The sequence below is a fragment of the Oxyura jamaicensis genome, chromosome 28 (assembly GCF_011077185.1).
Source record: "Oxyura jamaicensis isolate SHBP4307 breed ruddy duck chromosome 28, BPBGC_Ojam_1.0, whole genome shotgun sequence".
Classification (NCBI taxonomy): Eukaryota; Metazoa; Chordata; class Aves; order Anseriformes; family Anatidae; genus Oxyura; species Oxyura jamaicensis.
In genome coordinates this window covers 3,207,536-3,233,586 of record NC_048920.1, presented here as the reverse complement: position 1 = coordinate 3,233,586, position 26,051 = coordinate 3,207,536, and the positions used below count along the sequence as shown (strand labels likewise).

General features: G+C 40.7%; 1 protein-coding gene across 6 annotated transcripts in view; it reads right to left on the bottom strand.

Moving 5' to 3' along the window:
• Positions 1–1,101: 1,101 nt before the first annotated feature.
• HNRNPM (heterogeneous nuclear ribonucleoprotein M) overlaps positions 1,102–26,051 on the bottom strand; it is a 42,304-nt gene continuing 17,354 nt past the window's right edge. The window contains exons 2-16 of one of the 6 annotated variants that reach the window (XM_035348353.1): positions 22,627–22,796; positions 14,248–14,300; positions 13,396–13,403; positions 13,217–13,310; positions 10,756–10,950; positions 9,719–9,872; positions 8,802–8,851; positions 8,324–8,384; positions 5,964–6,065; positions 5,331–5,375; positions 4,867–4,941; positions 4,310–4,408; positions 2,904–3,685; positions 2,583–2,634; positions 1,102–1,625 (exon numbers count right to left, since the gene is read on the bottom strand). In XM_035348353.1, the coding sequence (XP_035204244.1) occupies positions 1,462–1,625; positions 2,583–2,634; positions 2,904–3,685; positions 4,310–4,408; positions 4,867–4,941; positions 5,331–5,375; positions 5,964–6,065; positions 8,324–8,384; positions 8,802–8,851; positions 9,719–9,872; positions 10,756–10,950; positions 13,217–13,310; positions 13,396–13,403; positions 14,248–14,271 (1,905 nt within the window). In that variant the 5' untranslated portion in view covers positions 14,272–14,300; positions 22,627–22,796 and the 3' untranslated portion in view covers positions 1,102–1,461. The other 5 variants (XM_035348349.1, XM_035348350.1, XM_035348348.1 and 2 more) reach the window with 5 other exon arrangements.

Here is a 26,051-nt window from a genome sequence, read left to right as displayed (position 1 = left end):
AGCTAGCTGGTTTTGTAGCAAACCTACCAACCCAGGGGTTGTTCACTACCTCTTCTGCAATAGCAAAGCTGATTTGAGACTTCTACACTTCCCTGCATCAGATTACCTTTTGACAGCACAGCTGTGCAAGCAAACTGTCCGTCACTGAACTGATACAAAAACTTTGTGCAATTGAGCTGTAGATCCTGTAAGTGCTTCTGTGAGCGTAACTGAAGGACAAGGGGCATGAGAATGAGTTGTTGGAAAGGGTGTTTAGTTTATGCTAACTTTTTGTGACTGAAAAAGAAAAAAAAAAACTAAAATTAAGCTTGAAGCATACAGAAAACATTTTTGAAAAGTACGTTATCTTGAAACTTAGGGGTTGGCGGTTGAAGTTGCGAAGCATCCCCCTCCCTCCCCACACACAGTAGCTCTGAAGTATCTCATTCAAGGTGGTTTTCCACATTTAGGATTTCTGGCTACTCTGATTGTGGCAACACAATTCAGCAGTATCATGAAACGGACAGGGAACCTCTCACCTGAAGAAAAGTCTAAGCTTTAGTTTAACAATAATTGCATGATTACATTTCAAATGGCTTTTTACTCCTTTTTTTCTAATCCTTTAGCATAAAGTTTCATCTCTCCTGCAACAAGAATTCTGACCCAAATAATCACTTTCAATTTGCTTAATTAAAATTATACTTGTCATACAAAAAGGTGAAACAGCTGGTGCAGGTAAAAAGGCAGGAGGTGGGATGTTTCCCACTCCCATACCGGTCCTTGCCCCCAACTGGGACTGACACACCTGGCCCCCGCTGAAGCCCACACTAGAAAAAAGCATGGGGTTTTTTAATCCCTTTTTAGTTCAGGCCTCCAGCATGGCACTGACAACTGAAAGTGCAGAGTATTTTATTTTTTCAATGAGCATTGCCTCTGGAGAAAGATCCAGCTATCGGCCCCAGTACTTTTGCTAGGAGAAGTTTACCTACCAGGTCAGAACACAGGAAACCGATAGGCTAAAGACATTCGAGTACTAACATGAATGTTCAAGTGCACCGTTTTAAAGTCTAATTCATACTGTCATGAACTGACAACCCAAAGGTACACTTTCTTGACACTTCACAAGAGAATAAAAATTGTAGTTTACTGTACTCAGTTTACAGATACTTTTGCAAGCATAGGGATGTGCTGCCAGTAATAGATGCAATGACTGAAATCTTTAACTTGCATTTATTATCAAAGTCATACTGTTTACATCTGTAATGTCAACAAGATGCCACAACTACAAAAAAAAAGATTGTGCACATTGCAGTTTCAATGCAAAAACAGTAAAATGGAAATCCATTTGTTAAAAAAGTAATTAAAATTACTCCAGAAAGCAATTGAACTGTTTTAACACCTTTACATCCAGTCAAATTAAAATGGTTAACAAGAAAAAATACAAATTCAAAAATCTGGTATCAGTGTTAAAAAAGCAGCTACTTAAGCATTTCTATCAATTCGCACATCAATCTCCCTCCCACGAAGCTGTATCCCATTCATCATACGGCAGGCTCTCTCAGCTACTTCTGGGGACTCAAATCTAACCACACCACAGCCCTTAGACTTCCCATTTTCCATCTTGATATCAGCATACAGCACATGACCTTCAAAAAGAAAAGAAAGGTTCTTGTTTAATCTAGTAGGTACCACACAATTAGATTTAGAGTTCTCTACCTTAAGCCACAGAAAGCATACCTTTAGAAACTACCATTACTTTGAAACTTAAAGCTCTAGGACAATTTGATCAGTGACCATTGCCATGAAAAGTCCCCCAGAAGCTGAACAGCCTACCTCAACCATTAGTAGCTTATCTAAGCCTCTGAAAAGAAAGGCATGCTCACAAAGTCTCTTAAAGAGCATGATGGTTCTCAAAGCAGCAGAAAGCACTAATTAATTATGCTAATTGGCCCTCTAGTAAGTTAGCTTACTCCACAGTGTAGTACTGGAAATCACTGTAGCAAGCAAGAAATCCATGTGGGCTAGCTTTTCAAAAGGTCAGATGTCTCATGAACTGGACATAAATACATCTAACAAAATGCAGCTGACTCAGGAATTCTCTTAGCTCCCCAGTTTTTGTTTTTCTGTTATTATTGCTATTACTAATTTAAGGTTCTTTAAGGACAGTTTCCCCAAACAAATACGTTCACTTCAAAATAAAGCATCTTGCCAGTGCTTTTCGGTAGTTCTCAGCTTTTTGCTGTAGGAAATGAATCTCATCATTCATCCTGGACTTCCATCTCTCTGTTCCTGTCTCTCTGTAACTACAGAGAGGCTATCCACATAATAAATCCAGCCCTTGAGAGCTGAGAAAGAGCATGTGTTGACTGGGTTATCAACTAGACAGTCAAAACATTTATTTCTTCTCAATACCATAAGACTCTTGCCGGCATAGCAAGATGGTAAATATCCCCAAAGCACTTGTCAGCATGAATACCTAATATTTCCCCAGGTCTGAATGAAATTTTAGTTAAGGTACTAGTGTCAGGGACCTAAAAGTAATTCCTAGCTCTATAAGAGAGATTCAATTCATAGTAAAGATTGACAGTGATATAACAACTTACCACATTCATTAAATTTATCTTTCAGCATTTTCCATGTAAAATCAAAAGGCAGCTGTGAAAAAGAAGAACAATTACTGAGGAACTGTTAAACGACTTGTCAGTACTTCCGTCTCTTCAAAACATGTTCTCCATCCTGGGAAGCCATAGTTCAGCACCGTCATTTTCATACGCAGAAAGCTTTTCTCCTGTTAAGAAAATGGCTTCAACTCACAAAGGCCTGCCCAACCCCACATTTGGCAGCATGCAGTATTAAACTTTGTAACTAAAGTCAAAAGAACACAAAAGAAATCAACACAGAGCAATAGGATGAAGGCTACTCACATTTCTCACAAATATCTGACAGGCTTTTCTGGCCACCCCAGCTGCAGGTCCTCCAGTTCCTCCAAGGGAGCCTGCAAAATTGCCTGCAAAGTTTCCACGTTCCATATCCATTGGTCTTTCAAAATTGCTTCCCATTGCAAGTCCCATGCGATCTATGCCTGCTCCCATGCCCTGTCCCATAGCAGGACCCATTCTTTCCATATTAGTGGCTCCAATGCGCTCCAAGCCCATTCTCTCCATGCTAGCAGCACCCATACGATCTATTCCTATTCTTTCCATAGGATTGGCACCTATGCGATCCAAGCCACCTGGCATTCTCTCTATGACCTGACCCATTCCAGCTCCCATTCCAGCAGGGACCATACGCTCCATACCTATACCCATCCTATCCATGCCAGAACCCATTCGTTCTACACCTGATCCCATTCTATCCATAGTGGTACCAACACGTTCAATGGCAGCGCCCATCCTCTCAATGCCAAAGCCTATTCCAGAGCCCATTCTTTCTATGCCAGAACCCATTCTCTCAATAGCTGGTCCCATCCTCTCAATGTTAGGAGCCATGTGATCGATGCCCAGAGGGGCCATTCGGTCAATTCCAGAACCGATCCGTTCCACGTTGGAACTCATGCGGTCCAAAACAAGACCCATCCTGTCTATTTCTGACCCTACTCTCTCCATCCCATGCCCCATCCCAGAGGGTATTCTTTCCATTCCCGAGCCCATACGATCAATGCCAGGTGCCATCCTCTCAATCCCAGGAATGCTGGCATTTCCACCACCTGGAACAAAACACACAAGTTATCAATAGTCAAACACAGACTAAAACCAAACATGTGCTTGTGGTGCATACATTACTGAAATCCTTTAGACCATCATTATTCAAAAAAAAGGGACCACACAATGTGTGCGCTGCTGCAGAACATGAAGCAGAGTTATTTCAGGTGGGAAAACGAGTACCGTTGCTGATTACGTATATCACCATGACTACAACACATTTTAAGGGACTGGTAACCTCATTAATCCATGTGCAAGAGTTTACCCCTTCCAAACAAGTTTAAATTCCATATGCACAATAAAAGCATCAAAGAAAAAACTGATGTGCAAACAAGGAGAGAAGTTGGAATGCATATGAAAACCCAGGAGAAATTCAGGTGGCAAAAGTAGTATTTTAAATATAATTTTAGCTGCTAGCTGTCCTGTAAGATACCCTGGGGATTGTGCAGCAAGAATAATTTAACTGAAATTACTGTTTGATCAAATTTTGATCAAAGTGTTAGAGGAGCCGTGTGTAAAATATGGTCTGTTTTGTTATGACAAACATGCATGTTTTTTGTTTGCTTGTTTTTTTTACACACAGTTCAGGTATTTCCAGTAGGTAGTGTAGGTAAGCTTCGTATACTGACCTATTCCTCTCTCCAAGGTGTCTCCAAAACTACGAGACATTCCCATTTCATTTCTTCCAAATTCTCTCTCAAATCCTCCACCCATGGCACGATCCATCTCTGTAAAGATTAAGTCCAATATGAACTTCGGGGTATCAGCATTTCACTATAGGCATAGTTTTTAAAGGTTAACTTTTATTATGTCCTCCTGATTGTTTTATTATGTCTTTTTGAGACCAAAACACAACCCCCAGAAAAAGAACAAAAATCCAGGACTCATCTCAACACAGACGAGACACTTTGCTTTGGAGAAGTCTTGCTGCTGAACACAGCACAGTTTATCTTTCCAAAGCAGTCCTTGAAGGCAACTTTTATGAACCACTTGTTTTTTGTAGCTTAGAGGCCGTAAGTGCCTTGCAGACACTGCATGAGATGTAAGCCTTAAGTTCTTTCCAATAAAAGCTGGAAGAGGAATACAACCAGTCTCTGGTGTTACAGTTTCAGAGACCAAGGGCTGCTGTTGAACTCAGAAGCTTAATATTAAAACAAACAAAAAAGCACACAGAACTAATGCCTACCACTCATTCTGCCCATGTTCATTCCAGCTGGAAAGCGCCCGATGTTTTCCATGCCACCAAACGGACCTTCCATTCCTAAAAGAAAGGATTTTCCAGGGACACTTTAGCATTTCAACTTAACACCACGGTAAGCTTTTTTCCCAGATCACTTCCATAGGCACCAAGACAACTCCCTAGCACAGATTCACAAACTGTGGTCAGAATTTGGTCACACCTTATCTCCTAAATCAAAGTCAGGTTTAAAAAGTCTCATGACCAAAGCACTGGCCGTATTTCCTCTGAGGTTTCAACCCTTCCCCATACATCTACAGCAGTTTTACTAATACTCAAAAACATAAGTCATCGCTAAATTGGTGACAATTCCAAAGAAATCAAATGCCTGCTAGGCACATACGGCTAAGTTTGCATGACTTTCAAAAAAAAAAACAACCCATGCTATATACATTTCAAAAAACACAGCTTACCTCCCATTTTATTCATTCCAAAGCCCATGCCTTCCATTCCCATTCCTCAAAATAAAAGAGAAAGCTTTATGTAGCAGATGTAATTCTACAAACCATCAGCCATTAGACTGGCTGTAGAAAGAAATCATACAGCACATCCACTCTGAACTGGAAAGCTTACATGTGCTAGCTCTTCGAGTAGATTGCAACATTCCCTCTCCAGAAATAAAAGCAGGAAGTGGAAAAAACCATAGGCATTTACAAACTGAAAGCTGAGTGTGTGCTACTTTTTAGGTGGCTCTTTAAAACTTTTTGCTATTTAAATATATCCTAGACATAGATTTGCAAGCCCACTAACAAGTGTTAAGAGTGACAGATGGTTTTAGAAGTTTTATGTATATTTGCAGTGTCTGCTGCTCATGCTCAAGAGTCAGAAAATGAGAGCTGTGCCCTTACCATGGTAAAAAAATAAAAATGGAGCAGTCGGTTAGGTTCAAGTTTCTGTTATCAAGCTCATGATTTAGCTCAAGAAGGACTCATTTGGCTTTAACACTCCTAATACACTTCAACTTTTTGTGTAGGCAAACAAAGCTATCTACCCTTCTATACAGCTTAAAGCTCTCATGAAACAAAGCATAGGAGTAATCTTCTTACCTCCAGGTCCCATGTTGCCCATTCCCATGCCTTTGTTTAAATGATTTGCATCAATAGGTTGACCTCCAGGTCCTAATCCCATGCCAATACCACCAAGACCATCTGAAGAAAATATTCAGATATCAAAAAAGCCTTGTTTCCATAATTTGACAAAACAGCAAGTTTTATTCTTAAGTAATTGACTTCTATTCTCCAAAAAGCTTGCTGTGTTCCCACTTTGGGGTATGTACTTAATGCATGAAAGTGTAAATCTAGAGTAGATGTGTCATGAAGTAGACTGAAAATTAATCCCAAATATTTTCTTCATCATCTATGTTTTATCTTACTGCTGAGAAAAGCTGATTTTTTTTTTTTTGGTTGGTTTTAAGCTGACTCCTGAAAAATAACTGGCTAGAACACTGCTTGTTTTGTGCAACTCCTCAGTCTAAGGAGAAAAGAGTGGGCAATTTAGTATTAAGAACTTCTAACCTTTTCACAATGTTACCTTTGATTGATAAAAGGTTTATTTTCATGTTTGCCAAGGTTCCCTTGCAGCTAAGAATTTAAATAACTGCAAGGTTCCACCTATTAATGACAGCCACCTATAGAATTCAGAGCACACAGCCAGCCTCTTTCCTAGGCAAACGAAAAATAGGTATCATTCTCAGCCACAATTTTGATTCTTCCTGTACCCAAGTGAATAAAGGATTCCCCGGTCAAATAAAAAAAAACATTTTCCTCAGAGTGGATCAGGAAGAAAAAGTTCTCTGCTTGCACTTGAATCAAACAGCTTATAGCCTTCTTTCCTTACGAGAATAGGACTTCCTTGTTTACATTTCAACGTAAGGATCTCAGGAAGCACTGGATTATGTTTTACAACACCACAAGATACCCATACCATTCCTCCCTCCCATCCCCCCCACTCGAAGGCCAAGAAATACATTTCCATCGTTGGTTGTCCCATTTTATACAGTAATAATTAAATGAAAAAGCAGTGACTTGCTCTTGACGAGGTATTCCATTACAGAAAGTCGCGGCAGCCGTAAAAAAAACCTGTGGATGCTACGGCTGCTGAACAAGGTTCTGGTAGATACACAGAAAATTGACTAATTAAAGGATGGATTGATAGAGAATTATTCAAGTTAGCAGCATACACAGGTTTTCTTTCCATGACTAAGAAAGCATTCTTAACAATTCTGGCTGAATTAACAGAATTACATACATTTTAGAACAGTTTCAGCAGTAAGACAGTAGGGCTTTTCCTTACCATTAGTTCTCCTTTCTGACTCAGTCTACTCCTGCTCAACACTTTCATCATCTTATCACAGAATGGTCAAGGTAACAAGGGACCTCTGGAGGTAATCTGGCACAAATCCCCCACATCAAGCAGGGTAACCTAGAGCCCCTTACCCTGGACCACATACAGACAACTTTTGAATACCTCGAAGGATGGAGACTCTACAACCTCTCTGGGCAACCCGTTGCTCCAGTGCTCAGTGACCCACACAGTAAAAGAAAAAAACCTTTTCCTTATGTTTACGTGGAGCCTTCTATTTCCGTTTATGTTCACTGCCTCTTGTCCTTGCACCGGGCAACACTGAAAGGAGCTTGGCTCTGTCCTCCATGCACCCTCCCTTCTAGTATTTGTGTATTTATTCCCCTAAGAAACCTGAAGACCTCGAAAATTCTCCAGTCCTCAACTCAGCCCTTTAAACTGAAGGAAAACCATTAAGACACCCAGACACCTTCTACCAGTACGTAGAAGGGTGCACACTTTTCTTCATAAACTGATGAGATTTCCATTAAATCCTGTTACGAACGGTAGTCCTACTAGGCATCGAGACCTTTAACTTACAATCAATAGACTTGGAAGCTTTGAGAACATGAACGGGATACTGTTTTTAAGACAAACTTTGAGCTATGAGCTGCAGGAAGTATCCACATAGAAACAAGACAAACTTATCTGTGATTTTATCTATTATTTCCCTCTTAGATATGAAGGCCATTTTAATCCCAGTTTTCAGCTGACTGAACCAGAATTTTACTAGGGCTGTATTTGAGCAGATGGGGAGTAGCAGAAGTTGCCTAAACATCTTAACAACAGCTCATAGTTAGTTTTGTGTTCTATTTATTCATCTGTTCCTCCCACATATGGCAGGCTACAGAGGCAGTACCTCCTGAGCATAAATTTCCTACGGACTATTAACTGAGCTTTGTGTGCCAGCAGACAAACTCAGTAATAGATGTAATCCAGGAAATCTCTCTAAATGCAAGCCTGAGAGCAGAATGCTTTCAAATCAAGTCTCATTTTTGCAAATATTCAAGTTACTGCGAAGACAAGTTAAAAACATAACATGTTCAGTCATACAGCTGAGACTTACGAGGAAGTTGTTGTGGTCGCTCTGGAGGAAAGAAATCTCCTTTAGGAAAGGCTCGTTCATCCTAAAAATAATTTGATACATTAAGTTTGTACATGACTCTGGCCTGCTTTCTTGCTAGAATGATTTCCTGCCTATTAAAAATAATTAATTACAGAAAGCTAAAGCATTTTTTACTATATTTATGATTGTCTTTTAGAAAAATAATTAGAAATAACCTTCAACAACTGTGTGTGTTGACATCACTAGGTATTAGGTAGGCCAAGTCCTTTAAACAGAATTCTCGTTTCCCCCAGTATTTCAACCCATGAGTTAAAAATGAGATGTGAAGTACAGGGCTGTTCTTCTCTGTCATGATATGCTATTTACCTTTGTTTGCGCTGGGAACGTCGCACCAACCTTGAAGCCACACATCATCCAAAAAAAAAAGTCAGGAGCACATTATCAGTTCAAAAAGCAGTAAGAATCTGAATGTACTTACCATTTTTACATGCATTGGTCTGTCAAACAGCAGCTGCCCATTAAACATTGCTTTTGTTTCATTAAGGATCATCTTTCAAGCACTGGAAACACAAGTCTTAAAACTTCAAATACTATCTGATGCGGAATATGAAAACCCTTATCAGAAAGCCATAATACTTATACAGTTATCAGGTTATCAGAGGCTATCAGATACCCTTTTGCTTTCTTCAAAACCAAAAAGCTTCCAAACCTGATTACTGAATATTCAAAGAATGGTTTTTGTTTTCAAAATTAAAACGAGTTACAGAAATAGCCTTCTGAGTCACATTAAAGACATTAAGACACTACTTAAAATGTCTCAAAACCAGCCTAGGTGTTTAAATATTCCCTCCCTTCCACACCACAGACCCAAGTTGAGAGATCAAACACGTAACAGTATCCACACTGCAATTCTGTGTTTGTGTGGGTAGACTGTTAGGTAGCAAAGCACAGCCTGAAGTGTAACATGGCTGACAGGGAAACACACCAGGGCAAGCCTGTTTACACTGCAGGTGGATCTGTCTCACTCCTCCTTTACCTCCATTACAGGATTTGAGACAAATCTTTTCTTAGAAATCGCATTTTTTTTCTGTCAGAGCTAGTATTGAATTAAAAAAAGATACTATTTGACCTAGAAACTCATATCTATTTGGTAATGATCCTGAGCAAACAAAAATAATTATTTGAAGATTTTTTTTCTCCTTTTCGGTTTCCCTACATTTTCCATACACTGCAGTGGCTTCACTTCGCACCATAAGGCAATATTCTCAGCTTTAATACTACAACTTTCTTTTTCATCCTGCTTTTCTTAACAGTTATTTGTGAACTCATGGAAGTTGGTGCAGGATGGAGTGCCAAACCTGTCTACTATTTCCCAGTAATATTCTTCAAGGATACATATAGCCTGAACAGCCTCTATAGCTTGTTCAAAAGTGACAGTGCCGATCCCACGACTCTTGCCATCTTTATCTTCTAAGATGTCTGCCCGAACCACAACACCAGCCATGCTGAATACTTCTTTCAGTTTCTTCCACCCAACCTTGTAATCCAGCTGGAAGATAAGTAATATTAGAAGTATGAGAAAGCTTTCCATCCAAAGAGTATCTTCAGTGTTCAGCAGTTTCCTTTCCTGGTATCTGCAATCCTGAGAAGTAGTCATCTTCACAGAGATGGGATAAAATTTAAATAACAGAATGCTAGAGAACGCTAAATGCATTGTTCTTAGCTTTGTTCAAAAATGCAAATTATCAAGCACCGTAATATATAGGATACAACTTAATCGTACAACGTCACTAGCAAATAAAATCAGCATAATTTAGGATGGAACGGAACTTCTGAAGGTCATTACTCTAACTTATTGCCGAGAACAAGTATAATTAGTTCAGGTTGTTCAGGGCTATGTCCAGCTCAGCTCTGAACACTTAAGTGCATACAGTCTTTTGGCAGTCACTCCCTTATTTCATCTGTCTCTATTCAGTTATACTTTTCACCTTCTTCCTTCAGAGCTGAACAAACCCCTCAGACCTTCCATGATTTCATATTCTCTAGATTCTTAACTAGCTTGGTGTCTCACCACTGAGCTTGCTTAAATCTGTTCCCACTGCCCCTCCTTCAAACAAGACATTTCCTCCACATCAAGATCAGTTTTAGGATTTGAAAATTAATCCTGTTCTCGCTGTACGTGCATACTGAAATGTTTGTTTTTATGCTATCTCCACAACAGGGCATACCTTCCAAGGGCAAGTTCTCATTTTTTGGTCATACATGAGAGTGAAAACTTACTTCCCACTCAGCAGGTGTTCCAGCTGCAGAGAACAAGACTAGTCACAGAATACTTCATTTTGCTGGAATAGAGCTACAAGTCTACAGCTTTTCCTCTAACTCATTAGATTTTACTCAGTTTAGACCCTGTTCAGAGACCACACAACGCTTACATTTGCGACAAAGACAGTGCTTCCAAGTCTCCCTGCCTGTAAGGCATGGATGATCTCATTGGGTATGTTGGGATTGTTGAGTATACTAGGTGGGATATTGAGCATTCCAGGGCCACCTGGGCCCGGACCAATACCCATTCCACCAGCTGCCATGACTTTCTGCATTGCTCTCCTGGCATGCTCGCCATCAGGATCCTAAAAAAAAAAAAAAACACAAACAACATATTAAGTTGATCCGTATTCCAACAAATGTATGAGGATTTAGTGACGAGGCCAAAAGTCAAAGGGGATACCCATTTATACAAGGTCCCTATAGACCTCCAACCACCTTTTTTTAAAAAAATATTTTTTCAGTTTTCAAATCAATACATCAGCACACTTCAAGTTAGCAAGTTACTCCCATTCATGCATTTCCCCCTGATTCTGCAGGTGCGTATCTATTATTTAATACCAACAATAAACCCCAGGGCCGCATCTGTTCTAAAGACAGAAAGGTACTGGGGAGGCCTTGGAAGACAAACACTGATTAACCTTTGGCATCCTCAAAACATTACAACAAATCATTTACCTTGCGGTTAGACTTCCTTACAAGACAAGATATAGGGTGTAGAAGTTCACAAGAGTGGTTTGGGCAGCTCTTTTTCCCCCCTCACACTAGGTTTCCAAATTGAAAAAAACTTGGAATGTATCACCATATTAGTACCAAACCCCATGATTTTAGGGTATGCTAGAAGATATGAAGTATAGGATGAAGACTTCTAGCAAGAAAATAAAGTTATCATGGCTTCACTTCACACTGAAAGTGAAGGAAATACATCATAATACATAGTAAGCTTATGTTACTTAAGTGTCGCATTGCATTCAGCGAGCAAAATGCAAGAGTATCAGAAGACTGCTGAAGAAAGTGAAGCATCAAAATTGAATTAATTAGTCAGAAACACAGAAGTGTTAAAAATAAAAGATATTTAAATGAATTTTAGTCTTCGTCTGAATTTTAAGGCAAAAAAATAGCACGTTCCTGCAACAGGAGAAACGGTAGCTGGATTAATCATGTGACAGCTATTATTTTTTTTGGTCAGTCACACAAAGGCTTCCATGTTTCTCAGCAGTGAGACAGCCAACATGGAGAGGAGGTACATGGAGAGGAGGTACGTACGAGGCAGTTAGCAAAACTACTTCTAATGTTCATCTACGGGAGCTTAACTCCTCCCGCAGAGTCAGACTGCAGCACAGGGGATAAATGGTGCCGAACCCCTTAAAGGTAATAACGTGCTTCTTTGCTGATTTCAGCTATAAATTTCTGTTCTATCTATACCATACAAGCAAAAATACTCATGTACAGCAATTGTTTTGCAGAGACTTGGCCAAATCACAACCACTTCTTTTCAAGGACTGATACCAAAGGCACAACCCGACTTCCAGTTCTAACGGTATACCATTAGCAGCAAAACAGATCCACACATGGCCCACTTTCTTCCAGAAGCCCCTTACAAAAGTCAGTGCCTGATAACTTCCAGACAGAACTGTTTTTCTCTCCTTCCATTTCACCTCTCACTTCCTTTAAAGGGTACAGGAGGTCAGCAGTGCCAGGAGATAGCTTGCAGTGAGAAGCTGATTACTGCCCCCAGAATTTATTACTTTTTAAATCTGCCAGTTCCGAAAAGTGCTGCCACTTGTTCTCTCCTTTCTTCTCAAGTGCTCCTCAGAATGCAGGTTGCTAGGAGTGGACCTTGTGCATGCATTTCCCACCTTATACCCGTGCAGGTATCTTTTCCCCAACCACTGGGAGGTGGTGCAGGCACAGCAGAACACGAAGCTTGCTTAGCCAAAAATATAGCTTGCATACAACAAGGCCAAGCGTCACCACTAACACTGAAGGAAGTCTCTCTTGATTTTTTTATTGAACCTTTGATGCAGCTACCGTTTCTAAAGTACTGGAATAAAGCTTTAAACTTGTCAATAGATAAGGAGTAACTCACAGTACAGTTGAGCGTGTTACAGTGATTGAAAATAGAAAAGCCGTTAGAACGGAAATAAATCTTCAAAGTATTTCAGAAACCATCTTATTCTATGGAACTGTTTGTAAAATACATTCATTATGGTGCAGAATTAAACGGGAAAAGAGTCAGTCAAGAACAAAATACTTATGCAGGTTTCTTTTTCAAATCATAAAGAAGAACACCTGCAGTTAGAGCCAAACACTTGCTTTATCCATGTTCTGCATTGCCATCAGTAGCACCTGTTCTTTCAGTCAAGTTTAGTCTTGACAACTGAGTTCAAACACAAGTTTGGCAATAGGTGCTGGTAATAAAGCAAGCTGTGTGTCTTTTTAAATTCTATTTGAAGAGTTCTACTTTGTCAAATATTCTTATCTGCAAATGAGTCAGCCATAAAGCCTGACTAAGAGATATCCCCTTCACCTTAAAATCCAAGATAATAAAAGAACAGATGCGGGTCTTACTTCTTTCACTTTCAATGGTCTTCCACCAAGACTATGCTTGTTCAAAACCTCTGCAGCCTTTTTCATGCTTTCTTCCATCTTGAATTCAACAACACTGTGAAGACACAAGACATCTAAGAACACTGTGCGTATCTTAAGAGTTTCCTTATTTCTTGCTATAAATTCAGAAGTGAACTTACGCGCATCCCTGATGATTGGATTTCAGAGGCGAGTAACAAGCAGAGGAGGGAAGAAAAAAATAAAGTAAGTAAAAGCACAAAACACTTTACAAAATAAAAAAAATAATAAAAAGTCAAATCACATTAGTTAACCCTAAGGGCAAAAATAAATGTAATCTTACCCAATAAAGCCTTCATTACTTGAATTCCATAAGATATAATTTCTTATGCAATAACAGGATTAAACTGTAGTTTCTGAAGTTGTAACAAGCAGAACTAAGTCCAGGATCTCCAAGAAAAACACCACACACTCCATATCAACTGTTCTTCTCTGTCATACAGACAAATCCTTGCCATATTCCCTCACCCTAAATCCGTATCCTTCAGTACAGTTAAGTGAGCTCCTACTGTGTTTTTTTTTTCTCCTGCAAGATACTTTCACTGGACTAATTGACTTAAGTACCTATAAAGGCAATATACGTTTAACTTGGAAATTAACTTCTGTTTACGGGCACAGGAAGTATAGTTTCCAGAACCTGCTTTTGCACACTGGCCTTACAAATTCAGCAAACCACTACAGTAACGTTTTCCAAAACACAAGTTAACCTTCCGTACCACTATACGTACTGCTAGTGTCCATGGGTACTTCAAACAGCCAACGCCACCTGAACACAGTGGAAGACCACCCTAACGCTGCTCTTACAAGTCCCCAGCCCCCCGCCTCCCCAGCCCCAAAGAAGCTTTTAAGCAACCCTGTTATAGCCACTAAGCATACACACTCTCTACCTTCCTGACTTCCTTTCTCTCCACGCCACCATACAGTTACATTTGTCATGTAGAAAATCCACAGAAGAAATTCTCTCAAACACTTACCCTTGACTTTCCTTCAGCGTCCATTAAGAGCTCCACGTATGTTACCTCACCAACTACAAATCAGATTCCAGACGACACATATACCAAGGGAGAAAAGCCAAGAAAACAATGGGAATTTAGAACAATCAACAACCGTGTATGGAGCCTCTGCCTTATAAGAAAGCCCAGAAACACTCCATGTTCTCTAAACCACAAAACTGGACAATTACAGGTATGCAGTAACATTTTAAGACTTGAACATGTTCTTGATTTTCCTCCACTTCAAAAGCCAGCTATTTCCACAATACCAATTCCCTCAATCTTTAGTGCTCACTCATTACTTGAGGCAATCCAAATCCAGGGGGAAGTCTGCAAGAACAAGTTTCCTTCACTTCACATAGCACACCATCTTGTCTCCACAGTCCAGAACTCAAACGGTTGCTTGCTTTTCTCAGGATTTTTCCTCTGGTACACATCCCAAAAGGGGATCAGACTGACCCAACAGACCAAGAGATCACTCACTGCCTACTTTTTATTTCAGCAGTTCAGCCTTTACGTCACAGCAAAATTTAAGCCCATTTTTAGGTTCCATATTTTTTAGGTTCGTGTTTAACTGTCTGTCATATTTGCCCTCAAGACAAGAGTCTACAGCAAAAGGCAAAGTGCACTAGGAAACTCTATTTGCACCTTTCCTCACAAGACTAGGATTGCTTTTTTTCCCCTTAACTGACCACGTAACTGTATCACGTACCTCCGGAATACGACTACCAAGATGGCTGCTGCCTTTGAAGTGACTGGCATACAGAATTTCTTCAGAATAACTGAGGAAAACATTATTTTAACACTTTTTTTCTGGTTCTATAAGTTCTGGTTTTCAAATTTAAGAGAGGACTCTCAGTTACACTATCTGAAAGATGAAAAGAAAGCAGTCTTCATGGGAAAAAACAACCAACCAAATACTGACAGCATAATCTGAGCAAGGAACTAGAAGCTCACTTTCGATGGTCTACCTTTTTGCAAGGGCCAGAGAGGAGTGCTCAGCCTCACCTCCCACAGGATCGGTCATTTATCAGACACCTAGTGTCATTACCCAAAGAGAACATCCCGGATTTTTTTCTAGAAGCTGGAAGGAATGCTTAACAAAATTACATTTTCCCCCCCCTCTCCATTTCTGACTTTGAAAATAATTAAGCAATATCAGCATTCCAGCCCGAGAGTAGTTAGCTTGCCAGAATTAGTGAGATCCATTCATGTTTCCATGAGGATACAAAGTGTTTGAGACTAGGAGAGGCTAACAAATCCCTTTGAAAGGGCCAGGAGAGATGAGAGTGTTCAATTCCCACCTACAACCTGAGCACTATGAGATCATGTACCCATGGGATTGCAGCGGAAGGGGTTGCACTGTAAACAGGCATCCTAGCATCATCCTTGGTGGTACATGGGGCCCATGTGGCCAGTCCAAATATTCGGCATTACCAGGTCATTCTGTAGCCATCCACCTCAACAGCAGCAGCCAAAGTCCAGCCGAACTTTTATCGAGAACAACAAATTCTCAGATTCCCTGCATACAAAAACCACTCCATTTCAGAGACCCCAGAGATTACAGGTTATAAATCCGTAACTCCTTTCTCCTAATAACATTATTTGGGCTCTGGACTGAGGGCTCTCCCCTCCCAGCCACGAATCAAAGCCAGCTACATCTCTTAAAATGCACACAAGAACATCTTGAAAGAGATGTTCTCCTTTGAAATGGCATCTGAATTTACTTTATAGCCAAAAAGCACACCAAAATACATTGGGGGGAGGAAGACACGAGTAGCGTAGAAGATCAGTATCTAAGACAAGTCCAGATTAAAGAACAGCTACAATAAAAATGCACTTTTCACCTGAAAAACATGCAAGATTTTCCTTCTGCTAGCAAATAGTTGGCTTGCATCAGGAAAGACACCGCATACCCACAAGTGAAGAAATTTCATTCAAGCACAAGAGAAGACTACTGAAATATCAAAAAATAAGAAAAACACAGACTAAGTATTTTCCCCTCCAGATGGACCTCGACAGGCTTGAGAGGTCGACCTGTACAAACCTCACAAAGTCCAACGAGGCCAACTGCAAGGTGCTGCAGCTGGGTCAGGGCAATCCCAAAAATGAACAGGCTGGGCAACAAGTGGATTGAGAGCAGCCTTATCGAGAAGCATTTGGGGCTGCTAATTAACAGAAAGCTAACCATGAGCCAGCAGTGTGCTCCTGCAGCCCAGAAAGCCAACTGAGAATCATGACAAGGTCAAGAGAGGCAATTCTCTCCCTCTGTTCTCATGAGAGCCCACCTGGAGCACAAGGACATGGACATATTAGAATGATTCCAGAGGAGGGCCACCAAGATGATCAAGGGGCTGGAGCACATCTCCTTCAAAGAGGGGCTGAGGGAGTTGGGGTTGTTCAGCCTGGAGAAGGCTCTGGAGAGACCTTATAGTAGCCCAGTACCTACAGGGGGCTGCAGGAAAGCTGGGAAGCGTTAAAGGCCAGGGTGGATGGGGTTTGGGCAACCTGATTTAGTGGGGGTTGGAACTAGATGATGTTCAAGGTCCCTTGCAACCATTCTCTGATTCTGTGGTTACCAGATCAGCCTCCAAGGGCAGATAAAATTTGCAGAGTCTTCAAGCCAATAGCTCTAAGCTAATGCAAATGCGATTAAGGAATATGTTCCCCATTGCTGTCTTTAAGACTGAAGGTAGAGCAGACTTCTTTAAACCTCACATTTGAGAAAGCTCAGAAACCTTTGGTTTCCTAAAACAAAAGACTGAAGCAGAAATCCATACAGTAACTAGAAATACAAACTAAAAGAATGCCTATGGTTACGTAAGACTAAGTGCTATTTCACACCAGTCCCATTTCCTCAGATTTCCATGCAGAAGTTTATCTGCATGGAAAATTCACGTGTTCAAGCAAGGTTAGTCTGTCAGCATTCAGATTGTCTCCTGTATTGTTCAGGAAGCTCATGTAAGTACATGGTAACTCGAGGTATGGCTCAAATGGATTCACCTAGGATAGGTGAAGTACCTAGGATAACAAACTCGGATGTAGACAACAACTTTGAAGATTATGAAGTTGGGCAATGTGATTCTCTCTGAAAGGTCCAAAGACAAAAGCCTCAGGAACAGAAGGAGCACAGAAAGTGAAGTGGTAAACGCGCCATGAAATGGTAGTTTCTTTGTCTCACAGGGTCAAAACTAAGGAGAAAGTAGCCACTCAAGGCATCACCAAGACTACCTGGATTTCCATCATTTTTATAAATAACTGCAAAGTGGATGATTCATGAAGGAAGACCATGCCATCAGAAGTCTAATGCCTTCAGCAAAAGACAGTTTGGAATTGGCCAGTTACTCCTTCGTGTACAGCGCTTAGATCTCCTGACAGGTAACCACTGAAGAGCTCCAGGGTGGGCAGGGAAGAAAACAGACTGTAACTACAGCTTTTTACACTATCTGTGCAAAAAGGGAGAAGAAAAAACAATCTTCCCGAAGAGGAGAAAAAAGAGGAAGCACGGTATTTCTTCTGTAGTCCCACTCTTGCATGAAAGAGACCAGAAAAAAAAAGCATGGGTAGTTTTGGTTCTTAAAGAGCCCTGGAAGAAAAGATGACGTGCAAAGCTCACTGAACCCACTGAAGGACCACCTGGAAAAGATGGTTAGAACAATGAAAGAAACACAGAAGATACACTCAGATCCCACCACCGCGTTTCAAAGTCTATTAGTATTAAAGCTTTCAGTGTAGATAGTCCAATTAAAGTTTAAGATACTTGCTTAAGATTTTGTTAGCATTCAAGTGATACTGAAAACTCCTCAGTCTATCTTACTAGGATGCTGGTTGCACCACATCTTGCACGAAGCTGCTGCAAGGTGGCAGTCAGCTCAGGAACACCAAGTACAATTTCTGCTCTTAGTAAAAGGTACGTAGTTTTTCCAAGATGGCAAAATTTCCAATAAATTTAACAGCAGCAGCAGAAATGTAAGGGTTATTTAAGAAAACACACGCAACATTTTCATTTGAAAGTCCTATTATAAGTTACTGACCTCCACTGATGGCTTCAAGACGTTTCAGTGAAGCTCCTTACTCAAACATCAGACTTAAACATTAGTGCTCACAACCTAACTCTGGCAATTAGGTACACAAGTTAATGACCACATGGTCCTAAATGGCAAAAATTATGCAAAAGAAATAAAATAGAAGTTAAAAACTTGTGGTCACTGAAGCTCTTGGCTATCTGGGCTTTTTATTTTTTTTTAAGAACACTCTAGATGTCCTGCTGTAAAGTCTCACTACAGATTTGTATTACCAAACCTTGCTATCTGCAGTCACCATACATGTAAATACATGAAAAAGGATGGAGATCTCACATCCACCTGAAGAATACTGTCAAGGTTTGACATCTGAAAGCAGTCAGTTCTATTCAACAACAAAAGATCTTAAAACTACAAATGATTCAAATGCCCAATAGCTAGTTAACTTGCTGCAGTTGACTTTTCACTGCAGAAAGTTTTCTGCTTCAATAAAGTGAATCAAGCTGAAACATCAGCATCTCAGTTGTACCATTGTTAGCTGAAGAAGTACAGCTAAAATACGAAAGGAGCAGCATATCCCCTTGTTGAGGGTAGCAGGACATCACAGCCAACCTACCTCTTCCCACAATGAAAAACTTGGCCCCAAGTTTCAGTCATTAGTTCACATTAAGATAACTCTGTAGGAATTCTCCTACAGATAATTTAGCCTAGTTGCACTTCAGTCTGCTCTTTGCAGTTCAAAGCTATAGTGAAGAGTAAAAACCACTTTTCTGCTGTCTGTAAAAAGTCACGTGAGTACCCTAATACAAGGAAAAGGAACCCAGCAGATCACCTCCCGTAGATAAGGAACACTCCTTATTTCCCAGCAGAAGAAAGGTAATTACAGACTTCCTTTAACCTCAGTTCAAGCCAACTACCTGCTGACTACTTATCTGTAAGGTTTTGATTTTGGACTTTATCCATGAAATAAATTGCCACTAGCATCCACCTGTGAAATGCAGAGAGAACAGCATGATCCTCATCTGAGATATTTTGACATTCAGTGAAATCCTGTTTCATTTCACAGAAAGAGAAACAGGCAAGGGTTAGTAGTAGTAAGCTACAGCTTTAGGTTTAATTTTAAATGTCTTGCACAAAGCTGGTTGTGGTACCTAATGATGAAGAATGAGAACAGCAGGAAATGTGCAAGTAGGGAAGAGGTGGAAAGACTGAAGAAGATCTAATTTGAAGTAATTTTATTGCTAGGAAAAGGAACCATTCAGTACCAAGGTACTGTCCTGGTTAGAATTCATTAGCACACCTACTGAAAGTAAAGGCAGGAGGAAAGGCAGATAAATTAGTGCTTCTACATCGTCTAAGTCATCCTTTTCTCTTTGCCTACCACAAAGTTCAGCGTGAAAGCACGCTGCAACAGAATCTTCTTTAGCACCGACACCCAGGTGGCCTTCCAGGAAGAGCTGTTTTCAGGTACCAGAGCAACAGCTGTCAGAACCAAACTGACAGAAGTGCTCAACAGTGCCTGTGTTCAAGTCCAGTAACAAGAGGGCACGAGTTACATCTTTAAGGGGTCACAAAGACTCTAACAATTACTCAAGATGGCGAAAGACAGAAGGCACCACATGAAGTTTGGTGGTTGCTTTTCTTCATAGCAAGTTTAAGCTGGGAACAGCTTTGTTTTTTTCCTCTTATCTGTTCACACATTCAGATTCTGCTATGAAGAGGTAAGCACGCCTGTCAGATACCACGTGGAGGCTTTAAGTAGGAGGTTAAAACCATGCTAATACAAGTAGTCCCTAGGGTGTCCTGAAATCTTTGTACGTGATGTGACAACAGCCACCGTGACTGCAACTGCTCCTAACTTTGCAACAAAGCAGATCCTAGAGGTAACATTTCTCCTTGTGTTGTACGCCACCTTGCTACTCTTGTCAGGGAAAAGGTTTAAGATACAAAGTTCTCTATTTCCTAAAAGAATCCATAACTATCTCAAACTCTTTTTAATTACATAGTATCACATTATGTATTCCAGCTGCCAACAAGCATTACCATTTTGCTCCCCAAAACAGAGACATTTTGGGGAGGACAGATTAAGACCAATATTTAGCACTCATTCACGTTATGTTTACTGTTAGACTCCACTTCCATGCCAAAGAACTAACTGTTGCCTCATTCTTCTCCTGAAGCCAATTACCAATTATCAATGCTGATCACCTCAGTTTAGTAGAACCTTGTGTTTGTCAGCCAATACAAGGGAGTTTCAAACAAGAACATTTTTTAATTTTGTTAATAACTGTGTTATACTGCACACCTGTAATTGAGTTTCACCAACAAATACACTGAAATGACTAAACCAAGGCATTACTCTTGAGAGATGTCACCTTTAGCAGATTTCAGATGTACACATCTGAACAAACCAAGTTGCAGAAATATGAGACCTCAAAGCTAATGTCTCCTAACCCATACTTACTGACACAAAAGAGCCGACAGAGGTGAACTCCTCCTACGTTCGGTAACCTGCCATGCCATTGCTGCTAACAGCTTACATCTTTATGACTGCCAAGCAATGCAATAGTCATGAAATCACCTACGTTTACCCGTTGCGTACAGATCCATTTCACATGCTCTCAAAGCCTTGAACGTTTGGCCTGTAATTCTTACGCTTACAAACCAAGAATTCTCACGTTTAGGTTTTTCCACAGCCACATTCCTGGTTCTTGGAACTACTATGCCTTATATCAAAATGCACCGATTCAGCAAGTTCAAGCACAGCACAAGAGCACCAATTTGGTAGAAGTCTGGGACTAATTAGAATGAATCACAGCTACGCAGCAAATCTAAACTGTTATGTTTTAACAGGCAGTCCCAAAAACCAAGAACAATGCTTCTCAATACGTAGACAAGCCCTGCAGACAGACTGAAGAGGTTTCAATGTTCCCCTAGGATTATCTGCTGGAATGAGCAGCTGAACAGCAAGGCAGGAAACAATCTCACATCGGACTTTTCCATCCACGTGAACTGGAGAGAAACCACAAGACACTTGGAACGGAATTCAACACAGTACTTAAAATTAGACATCTACACATACAGATACTCCTATTGACCAATGTATCTCGTGTAGCTAAGTGCTAACACAGCTTAGGACAGGGGACCATGCATAATTAGGGCCTGTTAAAGCAGTCTCAAGACTGCAGTTCTTCAGATTACAAGAAACCATCGTTGCATCTCAAGCATCAACGTTTCACAGCCTCTAATTATGGAAGTTTGCCAGGGCTTATAGTCCTGAAGTTCACTACGCAGACTAAGCAGCTCCATTTTGCCTCCACAGACAGACATCATAAAACCGTTTTGGAAATTTTCTTTTTTTTTTTCTTTCCCCGATTCATTAGGCCACAGCTTGTGAAGTCACTAACCACCACTCCTTACCGAGTTCAAACACAAGTGAACATCGATCACTGTTACGCAAGACAGGTATGTCTGATGGTATGTATTTTAGAAGTGACCCACAAGAGCAATGCTTGTACTACTTAGGCCTAACAAGTTTTGAAACATTTTAATGATGGAGAAGCCAAGGTATTTTCTTGCCACTCCACTGCACTTCCAAAGTGACTAGAAAACTTGCAGGCTGGCCATCAGCTTACACAAATAATGCCAAGTGATCTAAGAAGATACATTTGGATTTGTCACCACCTGAGAGTGGTGACAATTTCTTCATCTTCTTGAAGAGATGAAGATGCCAAGGTCAGCAAACTCAGAGGGTTCCCATTCACAGGTGTAAGTTAAATACGAGCAGGGTTCAAGGAAAACATCATGAACTTGGTTTCCAAAGCCCTACCCATGTTGCTTGTACTAAAGCACAAACCTGATTTTTCTTCTTTGCAGGTCACCCTTAAATACATTTTTACTGCTATCCAATTGCAGTATGGATCTTTATGTAAGCACAAATCACTACAAAGTTTGGAAAAACAGCTACATATACATCCACCAGATCAACATTATGACTACCCTTATAACCCTAAGGGCATTAAAATACTTCCAAAAGTTTTGCTCATGTCAAGACCAAAATCTGGTAAAAGCCTCGTTTATTTTTGTTTTCCACCCCTAAGACAAATGCTCTTTTTTATCTCTGATGAAGCACTATTAAAAATACGCCAACATGCCTACAAAGGAATTATCCGTCTGGAAGGCTGCCAGAGAACGGTATTGTGCAACACCAAAAAAGGCTTCGAGACCTTCTGCAAAACTCGTGTCACTAAGGCCACCCAGAACTCCAACTGTTAAGCTTACCAAGTCAGCTACGAGTAAGACGACAGACATCGCTTGGTCAGCCCTGGTTGTACATTACCTTTCTCTTTGACCAGGTCTTTCAGAGACTGCCACTTGACGTCAAAAGGAATATTTGTAATAAAAGCTCGGTATCTTCTAGCAGGGTTAGCATACGGCTCAAAGCGATTTCCTCCTCTTTTGACGCTCTTCTCTTTTCTTTTTTCACTTTGAGTTGGTCGTTCGCTTTCACTGCAAACAGAGATAATTGGACACATTAAATACTCTGGCAGTTGCTTAGTGTCCTATCACCTCTTGGAACATAGCTTCTTGCGTTCCCAAAACAAATCAAAGCTCACAAACTTTCATCTGTTCATTTATTTGCAAAACTGTAATATGAAGTTGGTACTCCTAGTATTAGTGCTACACACGGCATTGTAACAAAGAGTTCCTATCAGCAGACAACTTCTATCACTACGACCCACTGTTCTCTCCCACCTTATTTATACCGCGTAGCCAAAGCTTTTGATTTCAGAGGCTAAATCTCTTCAAAGCCAAGCAGGCCTAATTTCATCTCCTTGTGATGCTCCAGACCAGACACACGCCCTATTTTCTCCTTAACATACTACACTTCAACGTCTTTAAGACCAATAATGCTTTGACCTACCGCATTTGTATTCTTGCACTACGAGAATTTCAGTGAAGTGATCCCGTATCTAAGCCCTCGTGTCAGTGGCACTCTTTTTAAACCATCTCCCCCCCCCAATTAATACCATTTTTGGACAACACAAATTGAAAGTCTCTGTGCCTTTCAACAAACACACTGAATAGTTTAATAGTTTTTGTTTGTTTGTTTTTTACTATTTCAGAACACAAGCTCTAGCAGATCATAATTAAAGAATGCAAAGTGAAGAATATTTTTCAACTAATCTACACCACTATTAGTTAACAAGAAAAAGACCACTAAATAGCAATAGTCAAGTAAAATGAACTGTATATAAATATACAAACTGTATATAAATAAAAATAAACTGTATATAAATACACAAATAAAAATAAATTCAAATCACTGAGCAGATACAACAGCCTGCAGGGAAAAAAAAGTATGCAGATGCCTATGGAGTGTGATATTTGAGTGGGTTCCTCATTTTTACTACGAGGCAACCCCCACTTTTCCAGCCACAAATACACGTTAGAAGCAAACAAATATTGTACTTTGCAGATACAGCGATAACTGCTAACAGTGTTTAACCTTAGTTATGGCCATCGTGCACCACTTAAAGAAGATCCAGGTTCTGCACATAACTAGTATGTTGGAAGAAAGGTCTAAAATGATAAAACATTCTTTAGTTATTTACTGTATTTAATCAAAAAGGGGAATTCTAGGCTCTCTTTTGTGCTTTCAAAAAAAAATCTTGAGTAATAAAGTAATTAAGAATCTAAAACCAGATGTAAGACAGGACAATCCTTTTAACACTCGAGCTTCTGTTTTGCTGAAGAAATAACACAAAGTTCAGCACTGGTGTTAAAAACTACACCTAGAGACCGGTTTTCTATGGCTATTCCTCAAATCGGAACCTTTGAAGCTATCCATAGCTAGAAGTGCTGTGTAACTTGCTTCATAGTCACGGGGTACGAGGCAGAGATCTTTGCAACTCTACATTTAAAGCTCCCAGAGCAGATTATCACACGTCAAGCTTTCGTATACCTGTAAAGAATTCAGGCAAGCCACCGTACCTGCTATTAAAGACAAACATTAGTCTAGAAATTATTCCTTACCACATTCGGTGTAACAAAATCCAGCTAGGTCTAAAGAAATATCAAGGAAACTACTTTGGCTGCAATGTTTCTCTTTCGTAGGATGTCAGACAACGACTCCGTCCGTGGGCATCCTCCAACACACTAAAAAGAGGAGAACTAGCAGGCATGTGGCCACAGAAATCGCTGTGGTTGCCAAGTACGAGAACAACTGAGCATTTAAAGGGAGTTCTGGACAGCAGGAAGAAGCGAGTTCCCCACATCCTCTCCATAAATACACCATGCCTGCAGGCTAAGTTAAAAAATGGGAGACAGAATTCCCACAGTAAACGGGAGTGAAATAAGCTTAGAGAATTCAAAAATGGGAGTGAGTTCCCATCCCAGCAAGGAACAACTGTGAGTAACTGTGACCCATTTGCAACAAGGCCAATGCAAGAAATACAGAAAAATAACACTCCTGTGGCAAAGCGTACAGAAAACAACACATTCAAGTAATTACTTTCGTAAGGTTTTTTATCTGCCTTGATTTTCCTTGGGTTCCAAACTGAAATAATTCAAGGCTACAGAAAGCCTCATCTAAGAGCAATTCCTGTAACCGCACTACCTAGGCACTGCTACAAACTGCGGCGAGCTTTGAGCTGTAACCAGAATCCAAGGCAAGATGGGAATATCCTCGAAATACCAAACACCCAACACGAGGAAGGGAGATGATCTGAAGAGCCTTCGCTAGCCTCGACTAACATAATTCTGGCTGCAGGTTTTTCTTATCTCTCAGCTCTTAGTCGGACTGCAGATTTGCAGCACGGTGTAACAGCCTTAAGCAGCTGGGAACCTGCCTGATGCCCGACGACGTAGCACAGCTCAGGAACACCAGGTAAACAAATCTGACCAAAAGTCTAACAGATTACTCCCAGAACACGGAGTTAAAAATGCTGATTCTCATCTATGTAAGATTTTAGGCCTGGGGACAAAAAATAACTGGAAAAATGCAGTCTATACTTAGAATTTGAAGAAAAAAACAGAAGCTCTGCTAACTATGAAAGTTCTCAAAATTAGGTTAGCCTTCACATGTGAAAGCAACATGCAGTTCAAACTTTTTCTAGTCACCAACTTCCTATTTACAGACTGATAACCCTAATCCTTGGAAATTATCACTCTTAATATTTCTGCAATGTCGTACTTATATCCAGCATATGATCCTTACTTGGGCTCTGGCGTCACTTCCAAGTCATCTCTCGGTCTCAAGGCCCCAAACTCAGATGTCTTCCTAACTAACTTCACTGCTAAGTCACCAAGGATCAAACAGAAGCACGCTTTGCTCCAGATATCGCAGCAATGTGAACGACGACAGCCTACTACAACTTACCAGCCACTGACAGAACAGTTTGAAAAAGCAATTTAGAGCTGCAAAACCCATCCCAGCTTACACCCTTATGGGAACGTTTACATTTATTGAGGAAATGTTTCTGCTGGGCCTAAGCCTAATAAACAACAATCTCGACGCTGCAGACCGAGTTCCCGACTCCTTCCGCGTCAGGACCTGAGGCCTCAAAGGCTCCCTGACGGCCTGCTCGGCTCAGGGCAACAAGTCGGAACCCGTGCGGCCGGCAGGCCCCGGCCGGGTTCCTTGGGACACGAACGGAAATAACGAAGGCCAGGAACAAGGCCAGGGCATGGGCCCGGGCCTGGAGGCGCCTCAGCCCGCAGCACGCCAGGCCCAGGCCCAGGCCCAGGCCCAGGCCCAGGCCC